Consider the following 27,496-nt stretch of genomic DNA (forward strand, 5'->3'; position numbering starts at 1 on the left):
ACCTTTCGTAACGGGCAACCATGTTTTGATTTCCACATGAACTTGGTGGAAGCAAAAGTTTCTAATCCAAATGATGCTCTAGGCCACCCACGCATTTTCAACACTTAAACAGTTTAGGAGTTTGAGTAACTTACTGCAAAGTTAGGCTGACAAGTTTTGAATATATTTTCCTTTATTTCCCTCTGTATCATCCATTTTAGAACGAAAAGATTTCCACCCATTCCAACTGGACGGCTGCCCCAGCATTATGAAAACGACTAGTGAGAAAGTGACAGCCTTTCAGCCCGTCCCGACAAGACAGGGCAGTGCCCGCCGCCCTCAGCCAGGGACGTGGGAACACACTGGCCATTGACTCCGGCAGGGCCCGCTGCCACCAGCTTTCCTGGTGCTGGCAGTTTTCATTAATGTCCACCTACAGAGGACCGCATGGCGCAGTGAGAATGGTCATTTGAGCCAACACTCTTTCTTGTACCTTTAGAAAGAGTCTTCTGTAATATCTGTATCCCCCCAAATCCCACAAAACCTGCAGAAAACATCTTAATCTCTGTAGGTAACTCAGCCAGCAGTGAGTTTCATGTGGCAGTACAGCGTCTGAAAATGCTAATTAAAAATAAGTTGCTTTGTTAGAGTTTAAGACTTTCCTATTTAATAACTTTTATTTTTGTAAAGAATTTAAACACATATAAATTCTGAATTTCAAGAGCATATTTTACTAAACTAAGAGCATAAAACACTGACGTTGCAGGCCGAAGCGTCTGGCATAATCCGGATTGGCTGCTAAAGCTCATGCCCCATCTTTATGCCCCCAAAGCGCATGGAATGGTTGGAGATTTACAGAACCTCAGGGACGGGGCAGAGTGCAGCACAAGGCAGAGCTGCATCGTGGGAAGGATGAGAAGGTGGGAGGTGGGCTCAGGGCAGGAGAGCAGGCAAGGTGAGGAGACCCATCAGAGCGCTCCCTCCCCAGACCTCACCTGAGCCTCCCCAGCCCCCCCTTCTCTGAGGAAAGACATCACCCTGAGGGACCACACCCGGCCCCTCCCCGAGGCTCCACTAACTTGATCCGTTCCTGTCCCCCGCTTCCCCTCCTACACTCACGTAGGAAGCACTCTGGAGCAAATTTAGATGAAAAGTAAGGAAAAAAAGGGAAAACCTGCATTATACTTTTCATAATGATGGAATTTATAAGCAGAAACTTAGTGCTTCTTTCTGTTCCTTAGTTTTTCTTTGTTGCTGACTTTATATTTTCTACATAGGATAAGTACTCTGCAATAATAATTTCTTCGTCTTCCAGAGTTGAGTCAAGATAATCCTCCTCATGTTCTGGAAGATCTTCCAATATTTCATTGACGGCCTCTATCTCCATGTCTTCATCTGTGGAGACACCAGAGGTTCCTGCAACACAGTCACGCAGTGACAAGTGAGCCAACAGAGAACAGAAAGCGGAGAAAACCCCACCAGAGACCGCACTGATCCACGTCCGCTCGGCCACTTCCCCAGCACAACCCGCAGCCGGGTCGGATGCTCAGTCTACCGATGTCACACCCCCACCCTCCTCTTCCTCCGTGTGCAGAGGCCCGGCCCCACCTGCAGAATCAGAGAGGGACGTGGTTGGCGTTGATGGAGAATCTTCCAGCGGGAACTGCAGGTCAGGAGGGAGACTGCCTCCGTTGTGAGCGAGGGTCTGAGCTGCCAGCTGGACGTTTCCCTTGAACACTCTCAGGGCGGCTTCGGCTGCTACCGTGTCAAAGCCCATGTACACCAGCTGGGGAGAACACGGGGTGGCGGCCACTGCTGAGGCTGGGCTGCCGCAGCTGGCACACAGCCAACACTCCTGCCCCCCGTGCAGCCAGGACAGACTCATTGCCAAGGGAATAGGTTTTAAACCCTCGGCACGTGTCCCAGCACGGGCCTTCCGCACACGCCGCCCGCCAGCACAGCACTCGGCCGGGGAGCGTGGAGGAAGGGGATGCCCGGTCGTCAGAAAAGCGGCGCGCTCACGGCTGAGGAGCGTGCTACCTGAACCTCCTTCCTAAGGCCACTGATTAAGCGGCCACAGCTCGGTGGCCTCGTGCAAAGGGGGACAAATGTGGACCGAGGAGCCCCACAGACCTTTCTTCCTCCTGCTCCCCTCCCACCCACACCTCGTGGTGCCGGGCTGGACCCTGGGCTGGGCCTACGTCACACCGGGAGGCCGGGGGCCAGGCTCAGCCCTGTCCCACTGCCAGCCTTGTCAGCCCACCAATCCCACCCGAGGCCGAGGCCGGGCAGGCGGCGCGGGGTACAGATGACTTCCACTTACTTGGTCAATATGTTCCTGGGAAGGGCTTTCTTGGTGGTTGTCGGTGTTGGGATCAGAATCACTGAACCACCACATGTGGGGATTACTGAGAAGAATCTAAAACACACAAGAATGGCCTTTACTCAGCACCAGCACCTGCTCACTTGTGCAGAGACCGAGCAGCTATTACATGCCAGGCGGACGCAGCCACAGGCTCACACCCCTGGGGACAGTGTGGTGAACGAGGCAAAGGTGCTGAGAACAGGGACCCCAAGGGAGCTGGGTGGGCAGGCAGGTGTTCGAAGGCTTCCTGCCAAAGGTAGGGATGAGATGAGGCCCATCATGCTATCTGTCGTGGGTTTGAGCACAGGACAGTACTGAGCCTCAGATCCAAACCAGGAATGAGGGCCCACAGGAGTGGGGCTCCATGCAGTGGGAAGGACACCGGAGAGAAGCGTAAGTGGAGAGGTGGAGGGAGCGGCCTGGGCCCAGAAGACGGGCTGCTCAGGGCAGCCAAGGCGCAACGGGGACGGGCGTTACCTTCAGGGCCGCATCCAGGTTCCCGCTGGCCTGATGCAGGGCCTGCTTGGCTGCGTGAGTGGAGTAGCCCATTCCTTTCAAAGAGTTGATGTTCTCCAGGCGGCGTCTTCTCTTCTCTTTTTCCTCTCTTCTTATCTGGGCCAATTCCTTCAGGAAGACAGCAGAATTCACTAAGTGGGGGCTGAGGTGCTGTAGAAAGCCTTTACAATCTTCCCTCCCCAGGATTTGTGGGGCTGATGGCAGGTGACCCCCTGCCAGTCTCGGCTAGTCAACTGCATGAGGGCTGCAGGGCAGACACCCGGAGGGCTCCTGGTGCAGGCCAGTGGGAGCAGGAGACTTCAGTCAGAGGGGACGAGAGCATGTCACCAGAACTGCCACACACAACCAGCGAGCTCACTGCTGGGTCCCAGAGGTAGACGGATGCCTTCTAGGAAGGAGCTGGAAGAACATCCTGCATGAGTGGGAGGGCTGCTCAGCCTTGGATGAATCACTGGGCTCTTGATAAAATGTGGATTCTGGCCCTGACTGGTTTGGCTCAGTAGATAGAGCCAAACTGGGAACTGAAGGGTCTTGGGTTTGATTCCAGTCAAGGGCATGTACCTTGGTTGTGGGCACATACCCACTAGAGTAGGGGTGTCGAACTCAATCAGAGAAGGGGCCAAAATCTAAAATCCAGCCTAAATCGCGGGCCGAATGGTTTACTGAACAGTCATAAACTGTCATTGTGATGGAAACGCAGCGGAGTGCAGTGATGACAGCGCGGTGCGGGCCACATGGCAAGGCCTGGCGGGACGGATTTGGCCCGAGGGCCTTGTGTTTAACACATGTGCCCTAGAGGGTGTGGAGCACTAGAGGGTGTGGAGGAGGCAGCTGACCGATGTTTCTCTCTAATTGATGTTTCTAACTCTCTATCCCTCTCCCTTCCTCTCTGTAAAAAATCAATAAAATAAAAAATTTTTTTAATGTGGATTCTGAATGGGGGAGAGGTCCTGGTGATGCCATAGCTGCTGATTCCCCTACCACACTCTGGGTTTATAAGGTGCAAGAAACAATGAAAATCGTTTTTCAAATTATCTCATTTTAAAACACTGTCTATCTAAATGCTAAAGAAATCTTACTGATAATTAAGTAATGGTCCAGGAGTAAATATGGCTTCAGCAATGTTTGCTTTCCATTAATACAAAGTAGCCCGCGACAAATGTAAGCACACAGAATCTGGCTCTTTGGAGTCTGCCTTCACCGGAGCTTTCTGTGGTGGGTTCACAGCTACGGGGCCTGAGGCAATCTACCCCAGCCTCGTTTGTCAGAGAAGAAAGTGGTTCCACCTCTCACTATCCCGTCATTAACGCTCCCTGGACCTTAGCCTCTTTACCGTAAAACTAGCATGTTAGTCATGTAACGTTCCTTCCAACTCCAAAACCTAGTTCCTTTACTGTACTTATTTCTACTTGTTTTAAACGATAGTTTTGTGCCTTTACTTCCATAACATAATATTGGTTGTTCTTATTATTTGAGTTATGTTTCTAGGCAAGAATACCATCTCAAACCACAACCATGGCCCTATGGGAAAGGGTTTCTAGCACTGTGCTCTGATAAAAATAGAAAACAAGAGAAGACTGCTTGGATCACTGTACTTAGGACTACCTGCCACCGGAGCAGGCAACGAGACTGCACTGTCTGAAACTGAACACAGCTAAAAGGACCAGCTCTTCCTGACTTCCAGCCTGAGGTGGCGGAGTTCCTTGTAAATACCTCACTATGGAACTTATCTTTTCTTGTTCTTTCATATCCGAGCTAAGGCACTTCAGAAATGAGCTGGCTATGCTTCAGGTTTCACACCTACTAACAGCACAGGCGGCAAACCAGGGTCCTGAGACGACGTTACGGTACCTCTCTGCGATTGGTAATGTGGATGGCTGCGTGGTCCACGTTCCCGTCACAGGCCCGGAGGCCAAGCCGGGCTTCCTGGGCAGTAAAACCCAACTGCAACAAACTGTGAACTTTTGATGGATCAATATATAGCTCTTTAAAGAGCTGACGAGCCTATTGACAGAAAAACAGAACAGTCATAAAACCAATGCAACATTAATATTTAACACAGAGCTAAGCCTGGAGGAGATTAGACTATTCTCAATGGGAATTAGGGAGTGTCAGGCTTGAAAAACTCCACAAAAATGCAGACAGGCAACACTGCTCACATGACTTATCCACAAGGTAACAGGAGAAAATAGGCTGCATAGTGTAGAAGGGGCTGGTTCCTTCATCCTCTCCTTTTTGCAATAAATTCCCTGAATCTGCCAAAACCGGTTTGGCTCAATGGATAGAGCGTCGGCTTGGGGACTGAAAGGTCCCGGGCTCGATTCCGGTCAAGGGCATGTACCTTGGTTGCGGGCATATCCCCAGTAGGGGGTGTGAAAGAGGCAGCTGATCGATGTCTCTCTCTCATCAATGTTTCTAACTCTCTATCTCTTTCCCTTCCCCTCTGTACAAAATCAATAAATTTAAAAAAAAATTTCCTGAATCTGAGCTGTGCACAGGTGTTTCTCACCCTCCCCTGAGCTGGGGGTAGCTATCTGGTTAAGTCCAGGTGATTGCATTTTGCAGTACTGAGGGGCATAACTTCTGATCCTCTCTCTAAAGACTCACTTGCCCCCTCTGCTGGCTGGAAGAGGCACTGACAGGACCAACCTTTAATGCCACAGCAGGGCCTTTGCTGCCCTGGCCTGCTTCCCTCTAGGTGGCTGGATGACACACAGAAACTAGCCAATTAAAGTCACCATCTTTTAAAGGCTTTCTTATTGTGTGGCATCTGGCCTGACCCCTAATAAATACAAATATGCTAATGGTTTATCTAAGAGAGAAGGGATGGGAAACAGATATATGGTCATCACAAGTCACAAACTATCCTATATAATAAAAGGCTAACATGCAAATTGTCTCCTTGACCGGGAGTTTGACCAGGGGGTGGGGCCAGCCAGCCAACGGCCAGCCGCACCTGGCCCAGCCAGATCAGCCCCAATTGGGGCAGGCTGGCCAGATCCCACCCTTGCATGAATTTGTGCACCAGGCCTCTAGTTGAGTTCATAAAATACCTAACTTCTAGGGATTAAAAAAAAAATGTAGATGGCCCTGGCCAGGTGGCTCAGTTGGTTGGAGCACTGTTCAGTGCACCAAAAAGTTGTGGGTTTAATTCCTAGTCAGGAAGCATGCCTGCGTTGCAGGTTCGATCCCTGGAATGTTGGGGTGCATATGGAAGGCAACAGATAGATGTTTCTCTTTCTAAAATCAATAGAAGCATGTCCTCGGGTGAAGATTTAAAAAACAAAACAAAACATAGGTGAAATGGTTACTGCTCTGAGTGTTCATTTTCTTACCTTGTTGAGATACTCACAAGCCTCTTCACCATTTCCACTGTGATAATTTCGGATACCTTGAAGCAAGTAAAGTCTTAAAAACAACACCTTTTCTTTTCCACAATTTCCCTAAAATTATTGGGAGGGAAAAAGGATAAAACTGTCTTATTTCTAATTACAGGTCAATGTTAGTCGCACTTGTAATTCCATTCACCTCCACTTAGTAAAATGGAATTACTAAGATGTCTGTATTTTTACTCTTGCCGATGGTCACGGTGAAGATTCCAAAGGACAATGACATCCTCTGGCCAACATGAAGAAATGGTATCAGAAAACCTGTCTCCAGATCTCCAGGGCAATGGCCCCGTGGTCAGTGAGAGGAATGCAGAATCCAAACCAGGAATAGCTTATGCTCCCTGTCATCCCCAAGCAGCATTCCGATGGTGTGGAAATCACCTGAGAAAAATCCTTATTCAAATCACAGCACTTGAGATGTGACTCACTCATGGGAACTGTTATTCTTCAAAATACCTATTTTCTACATCTTAATCTCCCAATAGACTCTACTGAACAGTCTCCTGCCCCCTCAGTCAGGTGATCAGAGGGGTTCCATGAAGAGGTAACCATGTTCCTCTGGGCTAAATGCTGCACAGACCAAAGTAACAGCTAATTGCCTCTAGGCGGCAGTCTAAACACTGTGATAGGAATGAACTCAAACTCCAGAAACAGGCTCAATGACACCTCTAACCAATCACAGTGACGTACTTTTATGTGGACCAGTCTCTGGTGATTTTCTCCATAGCAATTTTTAAAGCATTTCTGGGCCAAGTTTAATTTTTTTTCTGCATCGTCAAGGCATTCCAGTTGCTCCAAACGGAAGTAACACCACACTATGTCCAGCTGGAGCACTGCGTAGTTGTCCACCGTGTCCAGCAGCTCTCGACAACACTCACTGGGGAGAGAAAGGCATGACATCACCAAAACAGGGCCTTATACACCCTTTTGGGAATTCCGGGAATTCTTCTTCAATTCTGATGTATTTCCAAAGACTGGCTGCTTTAAAACAGAGACCTGGATGTCTATAAAGGGAGCCATATTTATAATCTCACACCACACAAACACACACACACACACACACACACACACACACACACACTGCTATGCTGGGAAAGAGGCCTAGCTAGCTAGCATAAAGTGGAAGTTGGGATCACTGTGTCAGATCCCCAAGCAAACATGGGGAGACCATGCTTTAATGCAGTGGTTTCCAACCTTGAGTGCAAATTAGAATGACCTGGATATGAGAAATTTCTCTTTTACTTCTCTCTCTCTCTCTCTCTCTCTCTCTCTCTCTCTCTCTCTCTCTCTTCTCTCTCTCTCTCTCTCCTCTCTCTCTCTCTCTCTTAATACTGATGCTGAGACCCAATCTAGATAAATCATAACAGAGCAACTGGGACCTACAGGACACCTACTACACAAGATCACTCTACCAATTCAGGAGACATAGCAGATCTACCTAAAAACAGAAATAAACACAGGGAAGCAGCCAAAATGTGGAGACAAAGACACATGTCACAAATGAAAGAAATGGAAGCAAGCAAACTGGATATAGAATTCAAAACCATGGTTATAAGGTTACTTAGGGATCTCAATGAGAGCTTCAAGGGACTTAGTGAGACTTTCAAGGATCTAAGTGAGAATGTCAACGACATAAAAAAGGACAAGTCAGAAATTAAGCATACACTAACTGAAATAAAGAATAATTTACAGGGTTTTAACAGTAGAGGATTCCAAGAATCAAATCAATGATTTGGAATATGAGAAAACAAAAACACCCAATTAGAAAAGCAAAAAAAAAAAAAAAAAAAAGTAAAAAAACATGAGGATGGTATAAGGAGCTCTGGAACAACTTAAAGCATACCAACATTCTCATTATGGGGTTTCAGAAGAGGGAGAGAGAGAAGGTATTGAAAACCTATCTAAAAAAATAATGACAGAAAACTTCCCCTCCCTGGTGAAAGAAATAGACTTACAAGTCCAGGAAATGCAGAGAGTCCAAACAAGAGGAACCCAAAGAGGCCCAACACCCAGGCACATCATAACTGAAATGCCACAGGTTAAAGACACAAGAGAATTTTTTGTTTATTTAATATATTTTTATTGATTTCAGAGAGGAAGAGGTATATAGAGATAGAAACATAATGAGAATCATTGATTGGCTGCCTCCTGCACACCCCACACACGAAATCGAGCCTGTAACCCAGGCATGTACACTGACCAGGAATCAAACCCTGACCTCCTGGTTCTTAGGTCTATGCTCAACCACTGAGATATGCTGCCTGGGCAAGACAAAGAGAATCTTAAAAGCAGTAAGAGAATAGCAGTTATTTACCTACAAGGGTGCATCCATACAGCTGTCAGCTGATTTCTCAACTGAAACTTTGCAGACCAGAAGGAGTAGCAAGAAATATTCAAAGTGATGAATAGCAAGAACCTACAACCAAGATTACACTAGCCAACAAAGCTCTCTTTTAGAATTGAAGGTCAGATAAAGAGCTTTATAGACAAGAAAAAGCTAAAGGAATTCACCACCACACCAGTGTTACATGAAATGTTGAAGAAGAGGAGGAGGAAAAAGTGGAAGAACAACATTAAAATAGTACTAAATACACATCTATCAACAACTGAATCTATAAATCAAAATAAATGAATAAGAAATCTAATGAAGAAAATAGAGCCAGAGGCACATGGAAACATGGAAGAGAATGACGAATCTCAGAGGAGAGTAGAGAGGTGTGGGGAGACATTAGCCAAAGAGCTTACATGCATGTATGTATAACCTATGGACACAGACAAGAGGGTGGTGAAGGCCAGGCACGGGCCTCCACAAAGCTCTCCTTTGCCACCTTGGTCTGTCTCCCGTGATTCCCAGCTCCTCTTCCACTCACGGAGACCACACAGGGCTGCTCCCTGCCCAGCAGCCTGGAACCACCACACCACGGCTCCCACCTGTGTTTCTCCTCCTCAGGGATCACTATCCTGAGTTGCAGAACACCTACATTTTCATACATTTTGCCCAATTTTTCAATTACGTCAGGTGGGAGGGTAAATCTAGTCCTGGTTATTCCCTCTTGGCCAAAAGCACAACTCCCCCATTTCTTATTTTAAGTAGGGAAAGAAACTATTCTTGGTCATACTACAGACCACTCACCGAGGGGTATGACATAGTTTTGATAGAACTTTTAGCCCTTTTGGAGAAGAGAGGGGAAGCAAAGTGTTTGAAAGGAAATAAATTGAAATTTCTCCTAGTTACATGACCAACTTACATTAGATTTGATCTCCTCAATGAAGAAAGGAAACTCACAAAAATTATATGCTAATAAGCTGGCCTAATAAACATCCTCAGAAAAAAGTCATTCTCTACTTAAAAAGACACTGACAGGTATTGCTGGATTATGTCGACTACTTACTGAGCGTGTTGCTGTAAATGAAGGGATGGCCATTGTTGCTCAGGAGCTCCCCAAGACCCGAGAACCACTGGGAAGACTTGCCCAGGGTCAGAGGAGTGAGGCACATACGGACCAACAGAGACCAGCCATGTCTTGCTCACTGAAAGTGGATTATGAGTTCACGGAAAGTCATTATAGCACTCCCTATTTTTCAGATAGATTCGAAATTTTCCCTAATGAGTTAGGAGCGATGGGAGGAAATGAGAAATGTGCCTGCATCTTAAGGACCTAGCTTCCGGCGGCACTGCCGGCAGCAGTGGGGTGACAGCCGCCCAGCAAGCAGCAGAGGCGAGAAGAAAGGCCTGCGGCCCCAAGCCCTTGTCCCAGCAACTGCAAGTGTTGGCCTTCCTCCCAAATACCTGAGACAATAAGCCTCCCTTTTTGCTTAATCTGGGATTTACTCACTTAAAACCCAAGGGTGCTGCCAATACAGTTGGCAAACAATACACATTTGTATTTATCTTCCTGAACTGTACAATGTATCTTAGGAATTCACCAAAATCAAAAAGAAAATGGCACTGAAATCATTTTGATCATTTCAAACATCATCTATTTTTCAAATGTCTCATCTGCCCAGGGCATAGTGTCTCAGTACCATTTCCCATTATGAGGACAGGAGTTGCTGGGAAGCTTCTGGCTCCTGGTGTGGAGCCGGAATGCCCACGATGACTCTGGAACACCGTGGGCACCAGAGACCAGGCCTACCAGGATTAGGTCAAAGGAGGCAAGACCTGCTCGACCCGCCACAGATGGCCAATTTAACACTGAGGTGTGAAACACATCGAAAGTGTTAAAATCCATTCTGATACTTAGAAAGAAGGAAAACCTCATTGGTAATGGCATGTTTGGAGGGTGCTAGGAAAGCCACTCATTTATTCTGCACTTGATCTTGGGCAAAAGGCCGAGAAGTGATACACTCATTTATCCTGGAGGACAAGAAAATAAGGAAAAAGAACCAAGCATTTTATTCTTTCAGTACAAATAACCAAACAGCTGATGAGGAAAACTACTTTTCAGAAGAATCCTAGCAACTAATGCAGGAGGAGAAAGGCACCACTTCTGCACCCCCAGAGAAACAATGGATTTGGGAATGGTCACCTACACCAAAGCCAATGGATGGAAAGCTGATGGGGACTAGAGACGGGGCCATTCGGGCAGACAACACGTCGCAGAAAACAAACGTGATGTCCTACATGCTTGTTGTAAAACCTAAGTGCATGTGTTTATAACACTCTTTACAGGGAAGAGAGATCAAAGAAAGAATTTTCAAATAGGCCTACCCGGAAACTACTCTTTCCCATTAACCACTGAGGGGGTGAAAACCCGAAGCCTGAGACGAACAGAAGCTGGGAGGGTGCTGCGGATTTGGGGCCATCTTCCTTATACCTCGGGTTCACAAAGTACAAAGGTGCCTACCAGAAATATTTGTCGGCGTCCAGAAGGCAAGGCAAGGCTATTCCATATTCTTTTCTTTTCAGGAAAGCTCGGCCCTTCTCATGATATCCCATAGCTAACGTAAGGGCCTAAGAAAAACAATAGGATTTTTAAAAACATCACTTCAAACTATAATAAAACATTATATTAAAAGCATATTAGTCTAAAGAAGTCAAAGTTAAAAAAAAAAAGATCAGAACTAATTTAAAAGCCCAAATTAAAAAATATATAATTAGCCCTAGCTGGTTTGGCTCAGTGGATAGAGCATCAGCCTGCAGAAGGGTTCCTTCCAGATTAGATTACAGTCAAGGGCACATCCCTGAGTTGCGGGATCTATCCCCAGTAGGGGCATAGAGGAGGCAGCCATTCAATGATTCTCTCCGATGTGTGTCTCTCTCTCTCCTCCTCTCCCTTTCTCACTGAAACCAATAAAAATATATATATATTTTTTAATATATTTTATTGATTTTTTACAGAGAGGAAGGGAGAAAGAGAGCTAGAAACGTCGATGAGAGAGAAACACCGACCAGCTGCCTCTTGCACACCCCCTACTGGGGTTGTGCCCGCAACCAACGTACATGCCCCTGACCGGAATCGAACCTGGGACCTTTCAGTCCGCAGACCGATGCTCTACCACTGAGCCAAACCGGTTTCGGCAAAATATTTTTTTTAAATAAAAAAATACAGCTAGCTGGTTTGGCTCAGTGGATACAGTGTCAGCCTGTGGACAATTCCCGGGTTCAATTCCATTCAAGGGCATGTACCTTGGTTGTGGGCACATCCCCAGTGGGAAGTGTGCAGGAGGCAGATGATCAATGTTTCTCTCTCATCGATGTTTCTAACTCTCTATCTCTCACCATCCCTCTCTGTAAAAAATCAATAAAAAATATATTTTTTTAAATAGTAAGAAAATATATTAAAGTTTTATTTCACTTATGTAATTCAATTCAACCTTGTAAAGGTTTTCCAAAATGACTGTGTCATCATCTATCTTCTGTGATAATAAAACTGTAATATGCTAATATGGACGACCTTCTGGATGAACTCGGGACTGCGCGGGAAGCCAGGTCCCGATGCCTGCTGCCGGCAGCTGGAGGAAAGCCCAAGTCCTGGGCGCCAGAGGGAAGCCGGTGCCGGCAGTTAGGGAAAAGGCCTCCTCTTTCACAAATTTCATGCATTGGCCTCTAGTATATATATAAAAGGCTGTGACCGTCTGACCATCTGACTGTCTGGTACCTATGACGCACAATGATCACCACTCAATGCAGGAGCTGCCAAGCTGCGGTGACTTGGCAGCAGCAGTTCTCTGTGACACACCGCAAACTGGAGGGGAGGGAGTTCTATTCCTTGCTGGGCCATGCGACTCCACCTTTGGCCATGAGTTATGTTGTTCCTGGGGCACTGTTGCCCAGAACCTGGTGTACTGCACACTTGCGTTTGCATTCCACACTCTGTACAACAGCAACTCACACTCTGCGTCCCCACAGGCCAGGCCGAGGGACCCCACCTGCTGGAGGGACCCCACTCACTCCACAGACAGCCTTCGAGCCAAGGCGCTGCCCCAGGAATTCGAATTAATTTCCTTTCCGTTTGCATGAATCCATGGGCCCCTAGTTTATATAAGGAAGCAATGGACAGCCGAGACCGGTTTGGCTCAATGGATAGAGCGTCGGCTTGGGGACTGGGGGGGTCCCGGGTTCGATTCCAGTCAAGGGCATGTACATTGGTTGCGGGCATATCCCCAGTAGGGGTGTGCAAGAGGCAGCTGGTCGATCGATGTTTCTAGTGCTCTATCTCTCTCCCTTTCTCTCTGTACAAAATCAATAAAATATATTTTAAAAAAGAAAAGAAAAGAAAAGAAAGCAATGGACAAATAATTCCAACAGCTAAAAAACAAAAGCCCTGCCGAAACCGATTTGGCTCAGTGGATAGAGCGTTGGCCTGTGGACTGAAAGGTCCTGGGTTTGATTCCGGTCAAGGGCATGTGTTGGTTGTGGGCACATCCCCAGTAGGGGGTGTGCAAGAGGCAGCTGATCGATGTCTCTCTCTCATCGATGTTTCTAATTCTCTATCCCTCTCTCTTCCTCTTTGTAAAAAAATCAATAAAATATATATATTAAATAAAAAAAAATTAAAAAAAGGCCCTGCTGAAGCCAGTTTGGCTCAGTGGATGGAGTGTTGGCTTTCAGACTGAAGGGTCCTGGTTCGATTCCAGTCAAGAACATGTACCTTGGTTGCGGGCACATCCCACATCAATGTTTCTCTCTCACTGATGTTTCTGACTATCCCTCTCCCCTCCTCTCTATAAAAAAAATCAATAAAATATATTTAAAATAAACAAACAAAACAATAGCCCAGCCGGCGTGGCTCAGTGGCTGAGCATCAACCTATGAACCAGGAGGTCATGGTTCGATTCCAAGTCAGGACACATGCCCGGGTTTTGAGCTGGATCCCCTCTGTGAGGATTGCAGGAGGCAGTCAATCAACGATTCTCTCTCATCGTTGATGTTTCTATCTCTCTAGATCTCTCCCTTTGTTGCTGAAATCAATAAAAATATATTTTTAAAGAATGAAAATAAAAAAACAATAAAGCAAATACCAATCCACTGGCAGTTACAAAGTTATCTTATAAAACTTAACTTTAATCCTCAATAATCCTAATAAAGAGGGAATATGCTAATTGACCATCACACCCTCACAAATATGGTGGAGCCCGTAGCCAATAAGGAGGGAATATGCTAACTGACTTCCATGCCCTCGAAGATGGAGGTGCCCACAGCCACAACATGGCAGGACCCAGTCCCCTCAGCCCCACTGGGTGACAGCCAAACCTACCCCCATGCAGGTCCGGCCACTCGGCACACCTACCTCCTGAGTCCCCCAGTCCTCTCAGTCCCCCAAACCCCCAGGGCTTGCCCAAGGCACAGGCAAGCCTGGGATGGCGGCTGCCCAGCTGCCCAGGGCCGTCTGAGGCTCAGGTAAGCAGGGCCGGCCGAGGCTTCTGTTACGGCAGTGGCGGCAGCAGAGGTATTGGAGGCATTGCCTCCCACCCCTGAGGGCTCCCAGACTGTGAGGGGAGAAGGCCAGGCTAAGGGTCCCCCCTCCAGTGCATACATTTTCATGCACCGGGCCTCTAGTTTTAACATAATAATTCATATAGGGAAACCCCTCAAGACTGTCCTTTAAAGATAGAAAAGTTAAAATCACCTAGACCCACAGTCACTAGTTTTTTTTGCTGTAAGAAGTTACTGGACTCCAGCTTAGAGACAGAGCTCAGGGTCCAGGTTGCACAGTGCTGCTACATACAGAACCCCTTAGATGTGTCCAAAGGTAAAACCACCCTCCTGTCTGTTCCAAATTCTAGAACAGGGACGGGGGGAGGGTGGGGAGGGGGGGGAGACAGGAAAGACACTGTAGAATCACCTGTCATTCTTCCCCCAAACTACAATTTCCCCACTCCCCACTCTAATCCATCCCTCAGGGGACTTGGCCCTCTCGTAAAACCAGCCCCACCGAACCACAACACTGAAGGCAGGGCGTCTCATCACTCGGGAATGCTCAGTCACTACTGCAGACAGTGAGGTAATGCTGTTGTGTACCTCTGCCCTGGAATCACAGTGAATACGCTTTGTGCATTGCATGGTTATATTCTCTGTTTACAAGCTGGAGACAGAAAACTGTTTCTGATCCTTCTGTAACATTCCAAGATAAAATGACTAGGAAAGCAGCTCGGTTCCAACAGCAAACCCAAGAACAAGCTATAAATGCCCTGGCCAGTATGGCTCAGTTATTAGAATGTGGGACTGGGCACTGGAGGGTTGCGGGTTTGATTCCTGGCCTGGCTGGTATGGCTCAGTGGTTGAGTGTCAACCTATGAACGAGGAGGTCAGGGTTCAATTCCCAGTGCCAGGTTTGGGGTAGAATCCCCTGTAGGGGGCATGCATGAGGCAACCAATCAATGATTCTCTCTCATCACTGATGTTTCTATCGCTCTTTCCTTCTCCCTAATTCTATGAAATCAATAAAAATCTATAACAACAAAAAAAGGACCTATACCTGGATTGCAGGTCTGATCCCCACCCCTGGTCGGGCATGTGTTGGAGGCAACCGATCAATGTGTGTGTGTCATATCAATGTTTCTCTCTCTCTTTCTCCCCCCCACCCCACTCCCCTGTCTCTTCCACTCCTCTTAAAAACAAACAAAAACAAGCCATAAGTTTTTTAAAATATATATTTTTATTGATTTCAGAGGGAGAGAGTGATAGAAACATCAATGATGAGAATCACTGATCCAATGCCTCCTTTATGTCCCCTACTGGGGATCAAGCCCACAATCTAGGCATGTGCCCTTGACCAGAATCAAACCTGGGACCCTTCAGTCCACAGGCCTATCCACTGAGCCAAATCAGCCAGGGCCATAAATTTCTTACAGTACTTACTTTTCTTTCTGATGGAGGAATTTTAATTGATCTGCCCGTCTGGTTAGCAATCTCTAAGTATGGTGTAGTTTCTGAATCCACCATCTCACCTGAAAGAAGACCAAAGGGAACTTTATGAATTCACTGTTAAAAAGCAATGATGGTTATATTTAAAATGTTAAGACTATTGGGAAGAAAACCAATGAGCACTGGCTGGTGTGGCTTAGTTGATTGGGCATCATCCCATGCACTGAATTAATGTTTCTCTCTCTCTCCCCCTCTGAAATCAATAAAAATACATTTTAAATGAATAAATAAAATAAAAATATTAAAAAAGAAAAGCCATGAGAACGGTAATGTCCCCAAACGGTGGGACTGGCTGCTACCTTGAAGCAGTTAGTGAGGTGAAAAGCCCACAGCCCCATGTACCTCTCTCTGCCAGGATCTCCAGGCCCCTCTTTGTCCTCTGAATTCTCTTTTCTTTGAGTTCAGCTTCATTTTGCTCTTCTTCTTCGACCTGAAAGTTCTTCTTTGCGTCCTCTTCAGACTGCTTTAGTTCTAGCACCATGGCTTTCACATTGTGTGTGACTCCCTGCTCTTCAAGTGCTTTCCCTGTGAAAATCAGAAACGCACACTGTAAAGGTCCTTCCACGTACCCAGCAACACGCCACTCTCCACGCTCAACGGGATTCTTATACCCGCCTCAGCACTTGCAAACTGCCAGGTCACATGGTGAGGACACGTTTAAATTTGGTTGTGTACCTCTATGACCATTAGTCAGTGGATAAATCGGCCAGTGAAAATTGAGCTAATTCATTCTTTCTAATCTTCATATTTTCATCATTAGGTCAGATTGAAGCAATACATATTTGAGACTACCACTGGGAGAGCACTACACTAGGCAACAGAACAGGAAAGTGAGGAAATGTAATCAGTGAATTTTCCTACCTCCTGGTTAGAGAAGTAACCCACCCAGTTCAGAAACAACCCACCGGAGTAGTGCACTGAGAGAAGTCACTTGCTGTCGAGGTGAAGAACAAAGACCCTGGGTTCTATCCCTTTCTAACTCCGAGGCCCTGAGTAAGCTACTTATCTTCTAGGACCCCGTTTTCTCATACAGAAGCTGGCTCTATGAAAAAAATGAAAGCCCAACCAGCATCAACCTATGATCCAGGAGGTCAGTTTGATTCCCCATCAGGGCACATGCCTGGGTTGCAGGCTCCATCCCCAGTGTGAGGCATGTAGGAGGTAACTGATCAATGATTCTCTCTTATTATTGATATTTTTATCTTTCTCCCTTCTCCCTTCCTCTCTGAAATCAATTTAAAAAATAATCAAATATGTAAACCTAACAAAAATCAAATCAAAAATACAAATAAACCACTACCAAAATGAAAAAGGGTAAACACAAATGCAAACAGATTTTAAAATAAAAATTGTTCTAGAAAATGCTATTTGGATATATAATATATATCTCTCTCTACATATATATATAGATACACACACACACACACACACACTTTTATGTGTATATGTGTGTGTGTATATACATATGTTTAACTATATTTTTATTGATTTGAGAGAGGAAGAAAGAGGGAGAGAGAAAAGCATCAATGATGAGAGAGAAACCCTGATTGGCTGCCTCCTGCACACCCACCACTGGGGGGTCGAGCCTGCAACTCGGGCATGTGCCCTTGACCAGAATCAAACCCAGGACCCTTCAGTCCACAGGCTGACACTCTATCACTGAGCCAAACCAGCCAGGGCTATCTATATATATGAAAGCCCAGCAACTGAAACAGAGGAACCACCAGAACCACCAGTGGCTGTGATGGCACTGCAGCAGCCAACTAGCATGATCCGGGCCCTGATCGGCCCGGCCCCCAACACCCCGATCAGAAGCAGGGCCAACTGCCCGCCCCCTGGCCCTATGGGCCTCCATCGGGGCAGGCCAGCCAGACCCCACCCATGATGCACAAATTCATGCACTGGGCCCCTAGTCTATATATAAAATCTTTTCAATTTTGATGAATTCCCTAGATATTGTATCCAGCAAGACATATATATATATATATATATATATATATATATATATATATATATATATATTACTATATCCAGCAAGACTATCATTCAAAATACCGTATTTTTCGGACCATAAGACGCTCCAGACCATAAGACACACCAGTTTTTAGAGAAGGGAAATGAAGAAAAAAAGATTCTGAAACAAATAGTGTCCTAAAATATTTTATGTGCATTAAAACCCAACATCACAGTCATAAACACATGTAATCAACCCTGTAAAGTAAACAGCAGCATTTAGAACCATTTTAGAGCCGGACAAGCACACAGAGACCACACAGAGCCAGGCAAGTAAAAAAACTTTTTTTTAAAGTATATGAGTAGGCTATATTTGGACCATAAGACGCAGGGACTTTTTCCCCCCACTTCTGGGGGGAAAAAGGTGCGTCTTATGGTCCGAAAAATACGGTAGATGGTGAAGCCCTAACTGGTTTGACTCAGTGGATAGAGCGTTGGCCTATGGACTGAAGGGTCCTGGGTTCGATTCTGGTCAAGGGCATGTACCTTGGTTGTGGGCACATCCCCAGTAGGGGGTGTGCAGGAGGCAGTTGATTAATGTTTCTCTCTCATCAGTGTTTCTGACTCTTTCTCCCTCTCCCTTCCTCTCTGTAAATAAATCAATAAAATATATATATTTAAAAATAGATGGTGAAAGAGCTTCCCAGTAAAAAAAAAAAAAAAGGCTAAATGAGTTCACCACCACCAAGCAAGAATTATAACAGTGAATGTCTTTCTTCCCCACTAACAGAGTAGACAATGAATATCAGAAAAGCTGCTTGCTGCTTTACTTTTTATTTTAGTAAACTCTAAAATAATTGGTTTTGGATTATATATGCAATAAACCACTAGACATTTGTGAATAGGGGAAGAGGAAAAAAGATCCAAAGCCATTATTTCTATATTAACTTTATTTTTAAATTCTGCATACTTTGCCAAAACATACCTAGTTGAAGTTGCTTCTTATTTATGACAATTTTGATATAATTTTCTTGAAATCCAAAGGTTTCAGCTATTCTGTAAAATAAACAAGTGAAAACTGTAGATAATCAAATTTATTTTCCATGAAACAGTTTAACCATGATTAGCTATTTTATATATTTTACTCAGAAACAGCCAGTATTTCAATTTACTGACTCACAAACATCACTTCATGATATGCAAGAGACAATGTCCCTTTAAAACTAGCCATTTAGCTACTTGTTTCCTCATGGAGTGGAGACACTGGTGCAGGACAGCCATTTAAACAGCAGGGCCCCAGCTGCCATCAGGAGAGGATCCATTTTCTGTGCCTTCTGCAGGCCCTGGAGGAGCCCATAACAGAAGACTGCTCCATACAGTCCTGAATCCAGCCCTCACAGCCCTGATGCAGACCAAAGAAGAAAATGAGAAAAATCTGCTTCAGAAATGTGGGCTGGCTAGCCCTGGAGATGCTCACCAGTGAAACAACTGACTAGGTCTCAAAAGTTAGAATTACACTAGTAGGAGACAGGCAGGTATTTTTTTCTTTTACAGATGGGCCAATGGTCTGAAATAGGCTAAAACAGTTTGCTGAATGGCTCAGAAAATTATCAGGGCAATCTATATAATAAAAGCCCAAGTGAGGTCGCTATGATGTGCCGTGACCACCAGGGGGCAGATGCTCAGTGAAGGAGCTGCCCCCTGGTGGTCAGCGTGCTCTCACAAGGGGAGTGCTGCTCAGCTAGAAATGGAGAGTGGTGGCAGTCAGCTCTAATTTGTCCTTCCTACCAGTGTGAGCCTGAGTATGTACTGCAGCCTCAAAGCCTCAAGTTTCCCTTCCATAGAGTGCAGAGACTAACACCTGCCCTATCTCTCTTCCAGGCTGCCACCAGAATCCAATGACCCAACTTAAAAGGTTTGGGGCACCAGGCATACAGATACTTACTTAGCTCTCAATTCTCTGCCGGTGATGTGCAATCGAGTTTCTAAGAGGTTCTTCCTATCCTATTTAAAAATCAGACAAATAAAATAACTTTGGATTATAGCTTTATTACTATTATTTTGTTTATTTTTAGGGAGAGAAGGAAGGGAGACAGATAGATATATAGAGAGAAACATCGATGTAAAAGAGAAACATTAATCAATTTCAAGCCCACAACCTGGGCATGTGCCCTGACCTGGAATGGAACTGGCAACCTTTCAGTGCACAGGATGATGCCCAACCAAGCCACACCAGCCAGGGCTGGATTACAGCTTTTTCAAAAGTATATCGCGCCGAGACCGGTTTGGCTCAATGGATAGAGCGTCGGCTTGGGGACTGAAGGGTCCCGGGTTTGATTCTGGTCAAGGGCATGTACCTTGGTTGCGGGCATATCCCCAGTAGGGGGTGTGCAAGAGGCAGCTGATCGATGACTCTCTCTCCCTTCCTCTCTGTACAAAATCAATAAAATATATTTTTTTAAAAATATTTCTAACTATCTCTCTCCCTTCCTCTCTGTGAAAAATCAATAAAATATATTTTAAAAAAGTAAAAAGTATATCATAATTTATTTGAGCACCTCACTGAGTTAACTAGGCATTACTACCTACATAAACTTGAGAAAATTACTCACTTTTCTTAGTCGTGGAGGTAAAAATACCTCAATTGTAGCAATTCCTGTTATCTTATAATTTTCATTTCCTGTGCCACGCTCAATTGCTTTGCAACGTATTTCTTCTATTATCGTCTCTACTTCATTTTCACAGCATTCTAGCCTGTCAGAGTACTTCTTAGCAAGGTCCTAAGAAAAACCAGAAAACACAGATCAACGTAGTACCAATCCAAAATAAGATGGAGGTCAAAATACAGAATAGCACAGGCATGACTCCAAGGCAAAGTCTCTGATGAGTAGTGATCACATTATAGCGAAATCCAGTCTGGCCTGATATCTTTTTTTCCCCCTCACCCATGGAGTGAGGATATTTTCCCATTGATTTTTAGAGAAAGTGGAAGGGTGGGGGTGGGGGAGATAAGGGAGAGAGAGAAAAACATCTATTGATTGTCTCCCCTTGCAGGACCAGGGCTGGGGATTGAACCTGCAACTGAAATAAAGGATAGGAAAACAGACCCAAGAAAAAAGTGAAAATAACGGAGATTATTCTAGGGAGACAAGACAAGTGGACGATAACTTCTGTAACTGTAATATATAAGAATTACTTTAAGACATGCCTTGGCTAGGTAGCTCAGCTGGTTAGAGCATTGTCCTAGATTCGCCAGGTTTCAGGTTTAATTCTGGTCAGGGCACATACAAGAAGCAATCAATAAATCCATTAAATAAGTGGGACAATAAATCAATGTTTCTCTCTCTCCTCCATCCTCTCTCTCTGAAATCAATCTACAAATAAAATTTTTTAAAAAGAGTGAACTAATCAACTCCACTGGAGGAGGAAAAACAAAACAGAAAACATTCTAAGTTTTCTAACTTGTGAGAACAAGTCAGGGTAAACATAAATAACTTTCTTAACAGAAAATTCTGAATCACTGATACTGCTTGTAAAATAATAATTTGTTAGACTTAACCGACAGAACTCAAGCAAATGCTCTACTGCGTATTATGGTTTACTTTAAAGGATACAAATGAACATCTAGATAAAGAGGGAAACAGGTGGAGTCTGAAAAGGTCTGAGGTTCAGCACAAGGATATGTTTGCCAATCTGCAAGCTCCCCAAAACCACCACTTACGGGTTTTTGTGGAGGTCCCATTATGTGGGCATGACTGATTAAATCACTGGCTGCAGATGACTGACTGACTCTCCAGCCCTGCTGAGTTCCAAGCCCCTAATCAGTTTTGACTTTTGGTGACCAGCCCCACCCTGAAGCTGCAGCCAAGAGCTTCCTAATTAGAACAGCGGAAGCCGGTTTGGCGGTAGAGCGTTGGTCTGTGGACTGAAAGGTCCCAGGTTCCATTCCAGTCAAGGGCATGTACATTGGTTGCGGGCACATCCCCGGTGAGGGGTGTGCAGGAGGCAAGTGGTCGATGTTTCTCTCTCATTGATGTTTCTAGCTCTCTATCTCTCTCCCTTCCTCTCTGTAAAAAATCAATAAAATACTTTTTTTTTTTTTAATTTTTTAAAAAAAGTTTCCTAATTAGAACAAAAGACACTCGTATCGCCCAAGGCTTTAGGAGTTCTGTAACAGGAACCAAATAGCTTTCTTATCTTGCTATACCTAACTTCAGAGCCGAGAGACAATAGTAAGCAAATCCAGAAAAGTCAGAAGGCGGTTGTAAAAAGTAAAAGGGAGGCCTGTCAGGGACAGGAGACAGAAAACTCTTAAGACCCTGTCACAGCTGTCACCTTCCAAGTGCATCACTGTGTCACAACACAGGACAATCTGACGCCCTGACAATCCTTCATCCCTGACAAATGTTGCATTACTGATCTCAAGATACTCAGACTGAGAAAGCAGAAAAGTATGTGCTAGGATATTCCAATAGATTTCTATAAAAAAATTATTAACATTTTTCTCTGCTCAAAAAAACAGAAAATTTTCAATTTCCAGAAATTTCACTTATATCGAATAAGGCCATTTTAAAAAAATATATTTTATTGATTTTTTACAGAGAGGAAGAGAGAGGAATAGAGAGCTAGAAAAATCGATGAGAGAGAAACATAGACCAGCTGCCTCCTGCACACCCCCTATCAAGGATGTGCCAGCGCCGGGACCGGTTTGGCTCAATGGATAGAGCGTCGGCTTGGGGACTGAAGGGTCCCGGGTTCGATTCCGGTCAGGGGCATGTGCCTTGGTTGCGGGCATGTCCCCAGTGGGGGGTGTGCAAGAGGCAGCTGATCGATGACTCTCTCTCATCGATGTTTCTGACTCTCTATCTCTCTCCCTTCCTCTCTGTACAAAATCAATAAAATATATTAAAAAAAAAAAAAAAAAAAAAAAAAAGGGATGTGCCAGCAACCAAGGTACATGCCCCTGACCGGAATCGAACCCGAGACCCTTTAGTCCGCAGACCGATGCTCTATCCACTGAGCCAACCCAGACTCAGCGAATAAGGCCATTTTTGATGCCATGAAAAACGGAGGCACAACCATTAGAAAAATATGGTAGTCTGGGGAAATGAACAGATCCAAAGTGTAAAAGAAGTCTGGAGAGGGGAGCAATTGTCTCCTAGCAGAGACACTCACCCTGCACATGGAACACTCACTCCCTGGCCCCGGTACTGCCACACGAGAGGCCAAAGGTATTCTCCAGATTAATACCCTTAGGTAATGCTGTGGAGGCAGTAAAAGAAGTATATGGCCTGGCTCATGTGGCTCAGGGATGAGCATCGACCTACGATCCAAGAGGGCACATGCCCGGGTTGCAGGCTGCATCCCCAGCAGGGGCAAGCGAGAGGCAGCCAATCCATGATTCTCTCTTCATTGATGTTGCTATTCTCTCCCTCTCCCTTCTTCTCTGAAATCAATAAAAACATATTTTAAAATAAAATAATATCATCCCCCACCTTGCTTTCTCCCTTGATTTCATGTAATCTCCATTAAAGTCCCTTCTTTAATTCCAATGTACGTAAGAAACTGTAAACTGTCATTCTGGGAAGCATTTCTCTCAGTCTGTTAAGATCTTGCTTCCAGGTTTGTCCTCTGTTTGGTTCAAATAAAAACTCTAATAAACTTGTTCAAATTTCTACAGGTTTGGACATTCTTACGTCGACACCAAGGAGACACTGCTAATTATCTACGTCTTAAAAGAAAAATACCTTCAATGCCAAACCAACTTCTTTGTTTTCATCTGTATATGGAGGTTTCCAAAGCTGAATTCTGTCTTCCCTTAAAAACTGGGTCAATTTTGCTTGGAGATATTTCTTTTGAGCCATCCTTGAAAGCAAAATGGTACAGCAATGATACCCCCACATCTCAAGGTGCTTTATCCCTACCTACTTGCTGATGTGTTTGTAGCATAAGCAGAGCTCCTTCACGCTTCCCACTCCAGTTTAATCTAAATTATTTGTAGGTTAGGTTTTAACCACCTCCAGACTTCTCTAAAATATATTTATATATATTGGCATATACACTGAATGGCCAGATTATTATGATCTCTGAATGCATAATAATCTGGCCATTCAGTGAATATCCTATATAATAAAAGGCTAATATGCAAATTGTCCCCTAGACCAGGCATTCGACCCACAGGCAGGCTGGCCAACCACCCATGTCCACTGCCCCTGGCCAGGCTGGCCGGACCCCACCCATGTACAAATTCATGCACCAGGCCTCTAAAATATATATATATACATATATATATATACATATACATATATATATATATAGCCAGATTATTATGCATTCAGAGATAATAATCTGGCCACTCAGTGTATATTTCTTATTCAGTCAATTATACATTACATTAAATACGTATTTCAAAGTTGCCAATATGTAGAGCAAGGTTTATTACACCTTTTTATTAACCTATTATTCTCTAAGCTAAGTAAAAAGATAAAATAAGAGAAAGATGAATCCCTATAGTAGTGAACGTTTCTAAGAAACTCAACATCCAGCTTATATTTTGGCTAGTTTAACATGAAACAAATAACTACTCTGGTAGATATGCATAAAGAAAAACTTTATGTGAACTATGAATAATACATATTCTTTGTATCTGAATTTTTAAAATTCAGTACTTACAATACTGGAAGAGTATTGCATGATACTTTGTGACAATAATACAACAGCAGACCTATATCTTTAACACCAACTGCTTGAACCATCATTTTACAGCAGAGAAAAACCCAGGCCCCGGGTTTGTAAAATAACCAGCGGAGGTCACAAAATTAGCCAGCACCATCACTAGCACTGGGACTTCTGCCTACAACGCCGGACTCTACATTCTGTCTCAAAGTCTCCTGCTGCTTCTCTGTCCGATGATGTAACTGCTCTCTCCCCCCCAAGAAGCACCTGCAAGCAATGGAGGTGGCTACGGAGACCTCAGCAGCAGAGCAGTCAAAGGGTTGGGCAAGGCTGCCAGGGTCAGGGAACAGCTGGAAGGGATAGTGCAGCCACATCAGAGAAGCAGGAAAAGTAGTAGAAAGGTATCAGGCCCTGCCCTGGCTGGGTGGCTCAGTTGGTTAGAGTGTTGTCCCCATACGCCAAGGCTGTGGACTCGATCTCTGGTCAAAAGCAACCAATGAATGCTTAAGTAAGTGGAACAAAAATCAATGTTTCTCTTTCCCTTCCCCTATCTCTCAATAAAAAATGTCTTAAACAAAATTATTAGGGCCCTAGCCTGTTTGGCCCAGTGGATAGAGCATCAGCCCCCAGAAGGGTCCCAGGTTCAATTCCGGTCAAGGACACGTATCTCGGTGGCAGGCTCAATCCCCAGCCCCGGTTGCCATGCAAGTGGGAGGCAATCAACGGATGTGTCTCTCACATTGATGTTTCTCTCCCCCTCCCTTCCACTCTCTCTAAAAATCAATGGAGAAATATCCTTAGGTGAGGATTAACAGAACAAAAACAGAAAGTTATTAGGTACTGAGGATGAAGATAAGTTCTAGAGAGAGGGAGAAAAAAAATAGGAGCCGAAACCGGTTTGGCTCAGTGGTGGAGCGTTGGTCTGCGGACTGGAGGGTCCCGGGTTCGATTCCGGTCAAGGGCATGTACATTGGTTGCGGGCACATCCCCGATAAGGGCTGTGCAAGAGGCAGCTGGTCGATGATTTCTCTCATCGATGTTTCTAGCTCTCTCTCTCTCTCCCTTCCTCTCTGTAAAAAATAAATAAAATATATTTTTAAAAAAAAATAGGAGTTAGCCCTGGTCAGTTTTGCTCAGTGGTTAGTGAGCAAAGGGTTTGATTCCTGCTCAAGGGCACATACTTCAGCTGCAGGTTAAATCTGGTTGAGGTATGTGTGGGAGGCAACCAACTGATGTTTCTCTCCTCTCTTCCACTCCTTAAAAATCAATGGAAAAAATATCCTCAGGTAAGAATAAAAAAGGAAAAATAGGATTTAATGTAATCTAGATAAGTAACTTTTCTATTCAGGACTATTCCACAGTCATAGTCCCAAAATCCAACTCATCTGATGTTTTTAAAGAACAGTTTATTGATTTTTAGAGAGAAATGTCAATGTGAGTGAAACACCAATTGGCTGACCCCTACACTGGGAATCGAGCCTGCAACCAGGTAATGTGCCTGGAACCAGCAACTTCGCAAAGCATAGGATGATGCTAAAAGATCAGCTCTGACCAATGTGGCTCAGGTTTTTAGAAAGTAAAAAAATCCTCCGGTGAGGATTACAAATTTTAAAGGGAGGTGGGGGAGGGACGGAGAGGGGGACGGAGAGGGGGAGGGAGAGGGGGAGAGGGAAGGGGAGAGGGACGGGGAGAGGGAGGAACATCAATAGCTTGCCTCCCCTATTCACCCTGAGTGAAACCTGAAAGCTAGGTGTATGTCCTGACTGGAATCGAACCTGCCACCCTTTGGTATACCAGGCGACGCTCCAATTGACTGGGCCACACCAGCCAGGGGCCCCAATTCACCTTATTTTTAAATCAAGTGTGATACCTTCAGTGTATCCCATAAACAAGAATTTCACAAAAAAAACCAAAAACCAAATCTATTTATTTTATATCAGTTTGGAGGAGAGAAAGGGGGGGGGGGGGGGGTTAACCAGGACAGGGAGGAGGGAGGGGTGGAAGGAACAAGCACATGAGGAGAGGGTTGGTGCATCTGTCCAGGTGACCTAACTGCTCTCGCACAGTAAAAGCACAGAGTAGTGCGATGTGTATTCGCTTTACAAACAAATAACTTACATAACCACTACACAAAAGCTAGTTCCCGACTCATAAAATTTCAGAAATTCTGAATAAAATATTTAGAAGGTTGAACGCACAGCTCTCTGCCATTACCGGACCAAAGGGCCAAAGGGTCTCACACCTGGCGGGCGCCCCGCACTCCGCCCACGAGCAAATGAACAGCAAGGAGCGGGGGCCTACACTGCCCCACTCCATGTTAGAGGAAGGTGAAACAACAAAACGTCGGCTACGACAACAGAAAAAGCGAGGATACAGATTTCAAATCAAATCCAAAGGAAAAAAGGCTTAAAACACCCGTTTTCCATTGGAACTGGGGAACTGAAAGTGCCGTGGGCGCCAGTGTTCCCCACTGTAGCCCCCAAAACAGAAACCCATTTGCTGCTCCAAATTGAAAGTGAAACGTTATCAACCACTCCCTAAAATTTTCACTTTCGCTTTTGCAACAGGCTGATCTACGCAATCTTTATCCAGAGCTTCTCAAATAATATATATATGTGTGTGTGTGTAAAGTTAAACGTTCCCGTGTTTAAAAAATAAGAGTAAGGGAAGGATGTGACAAATACTGCATCAGATCGTCAAGGCTGGAGAAAATCAGCCGTGTTCTCCCATTAAATAGCAAAGGAAATCTGGCTTTGATTGCAAATAAATCGCAATGGCATACTGAAATTCCAGCGCTCGGATTCCCGCTGTTCGGCTGCTGAGGCTGGTGTTTATGGACACACACTGCTCCCTCCAAACAGCACCGGTCTTTCTGAGGAGCCCCCCACCCACCCACCGCCCTGCCCCGCTCAGCCCAGCGAGCGCACCCCGCGGGCCCGCGAACGGCGGGAGCGTCCGGCCGCCCAGCCGCCCAGCCGCAGCCCCGGCCCCGGCCCGGCCTCCACCAGGACGCCCAGCGCCCGCCGCGGGCGGGGAGGCGTCGGGGTCGCGCCGGGGACGAGGGGCCCCGGGCGGCGGCGCTGAGACCCCGGCCCAGGGCGGGAGGCTCGGCCGCTGTCTCCCTACCTGCGCCACCGATGCGCCACCAGGAGGACTGCGGAGTGCCCGGATGCCGTTGGTTTTCATTCCGGGTGAGCCCGGCCACGCCCCTCCGCCGCCGCCGTCGCCGCCGCGGCCCGCCCCGCCCCG

At 45.5% G+C, this 27,496-nt stretch overlaps 1 protein-coding gene across 2 annotated transcripts; it reads right to left on the minus strand.

Annotated features, from left to right (window-relative positions):
• Positions 1–634: 634 nt before the first annotated feature.
• Positions 635–27,496, minus strand: NUB1 (negative regulator of ubiquitin like proteins 1). 2 transcript variants are annotated; one of them, XM_036412705.2, is made up of 15 exons: positions 27,374–27,496; positions 23,320–23,437; positions 20,185–20,352; positions 19,518–19,576; positions 18,558–18,628; positions 15,962–16,144; positions 15,554–15,642; positions 11,097–11,203; positions 6,940–7,126; positions 6,196–6,303; positions 4,712–4,864; positions 2,822–2,968; positions 2,303–2,398; positions 1,588–1,765; positions 635–1,395 (listed from the first exon to the last, which is right to left on the minus strand). In XM_036412705.2, exons 2-15 carry the CDS (start codon positions 23,434–23,436, stop codon positions 1,217–1,219), a joined length of 1,842 nt encoding a protein of 613 aa, XP_036268598.1. In that variant the 5' UTR covers position 23,437; positions 27,374–27,496; the 3' UTR covers positions 635–1,216. The 2 variants fall into 2 exon arrangements, with proteins under 2 accessions (XP_036268598.1, XP_036268600.1); XM_036412707.2 differs by lacking the exons at positions 4,712–4,864; positions 27,374–27,496.

The sequence above is a fragment of the Pipistrellus kuhlii genome, unplaced genomic scaffold, assembly GCF_014108245.1.
Source record: "Pipistrellus kuhlii isolate mPipKuh1 unplaced genomic scaffold, mPipKuh1.p scaffold_m20_p_47, whole genome shotgun sequence".
NCBI lineage: Eukaryota > Metazoa > Chordata > Mammalia > Chiroptera > Vespertilionidae > Pipistrellus > Pipistrellus kuhlii.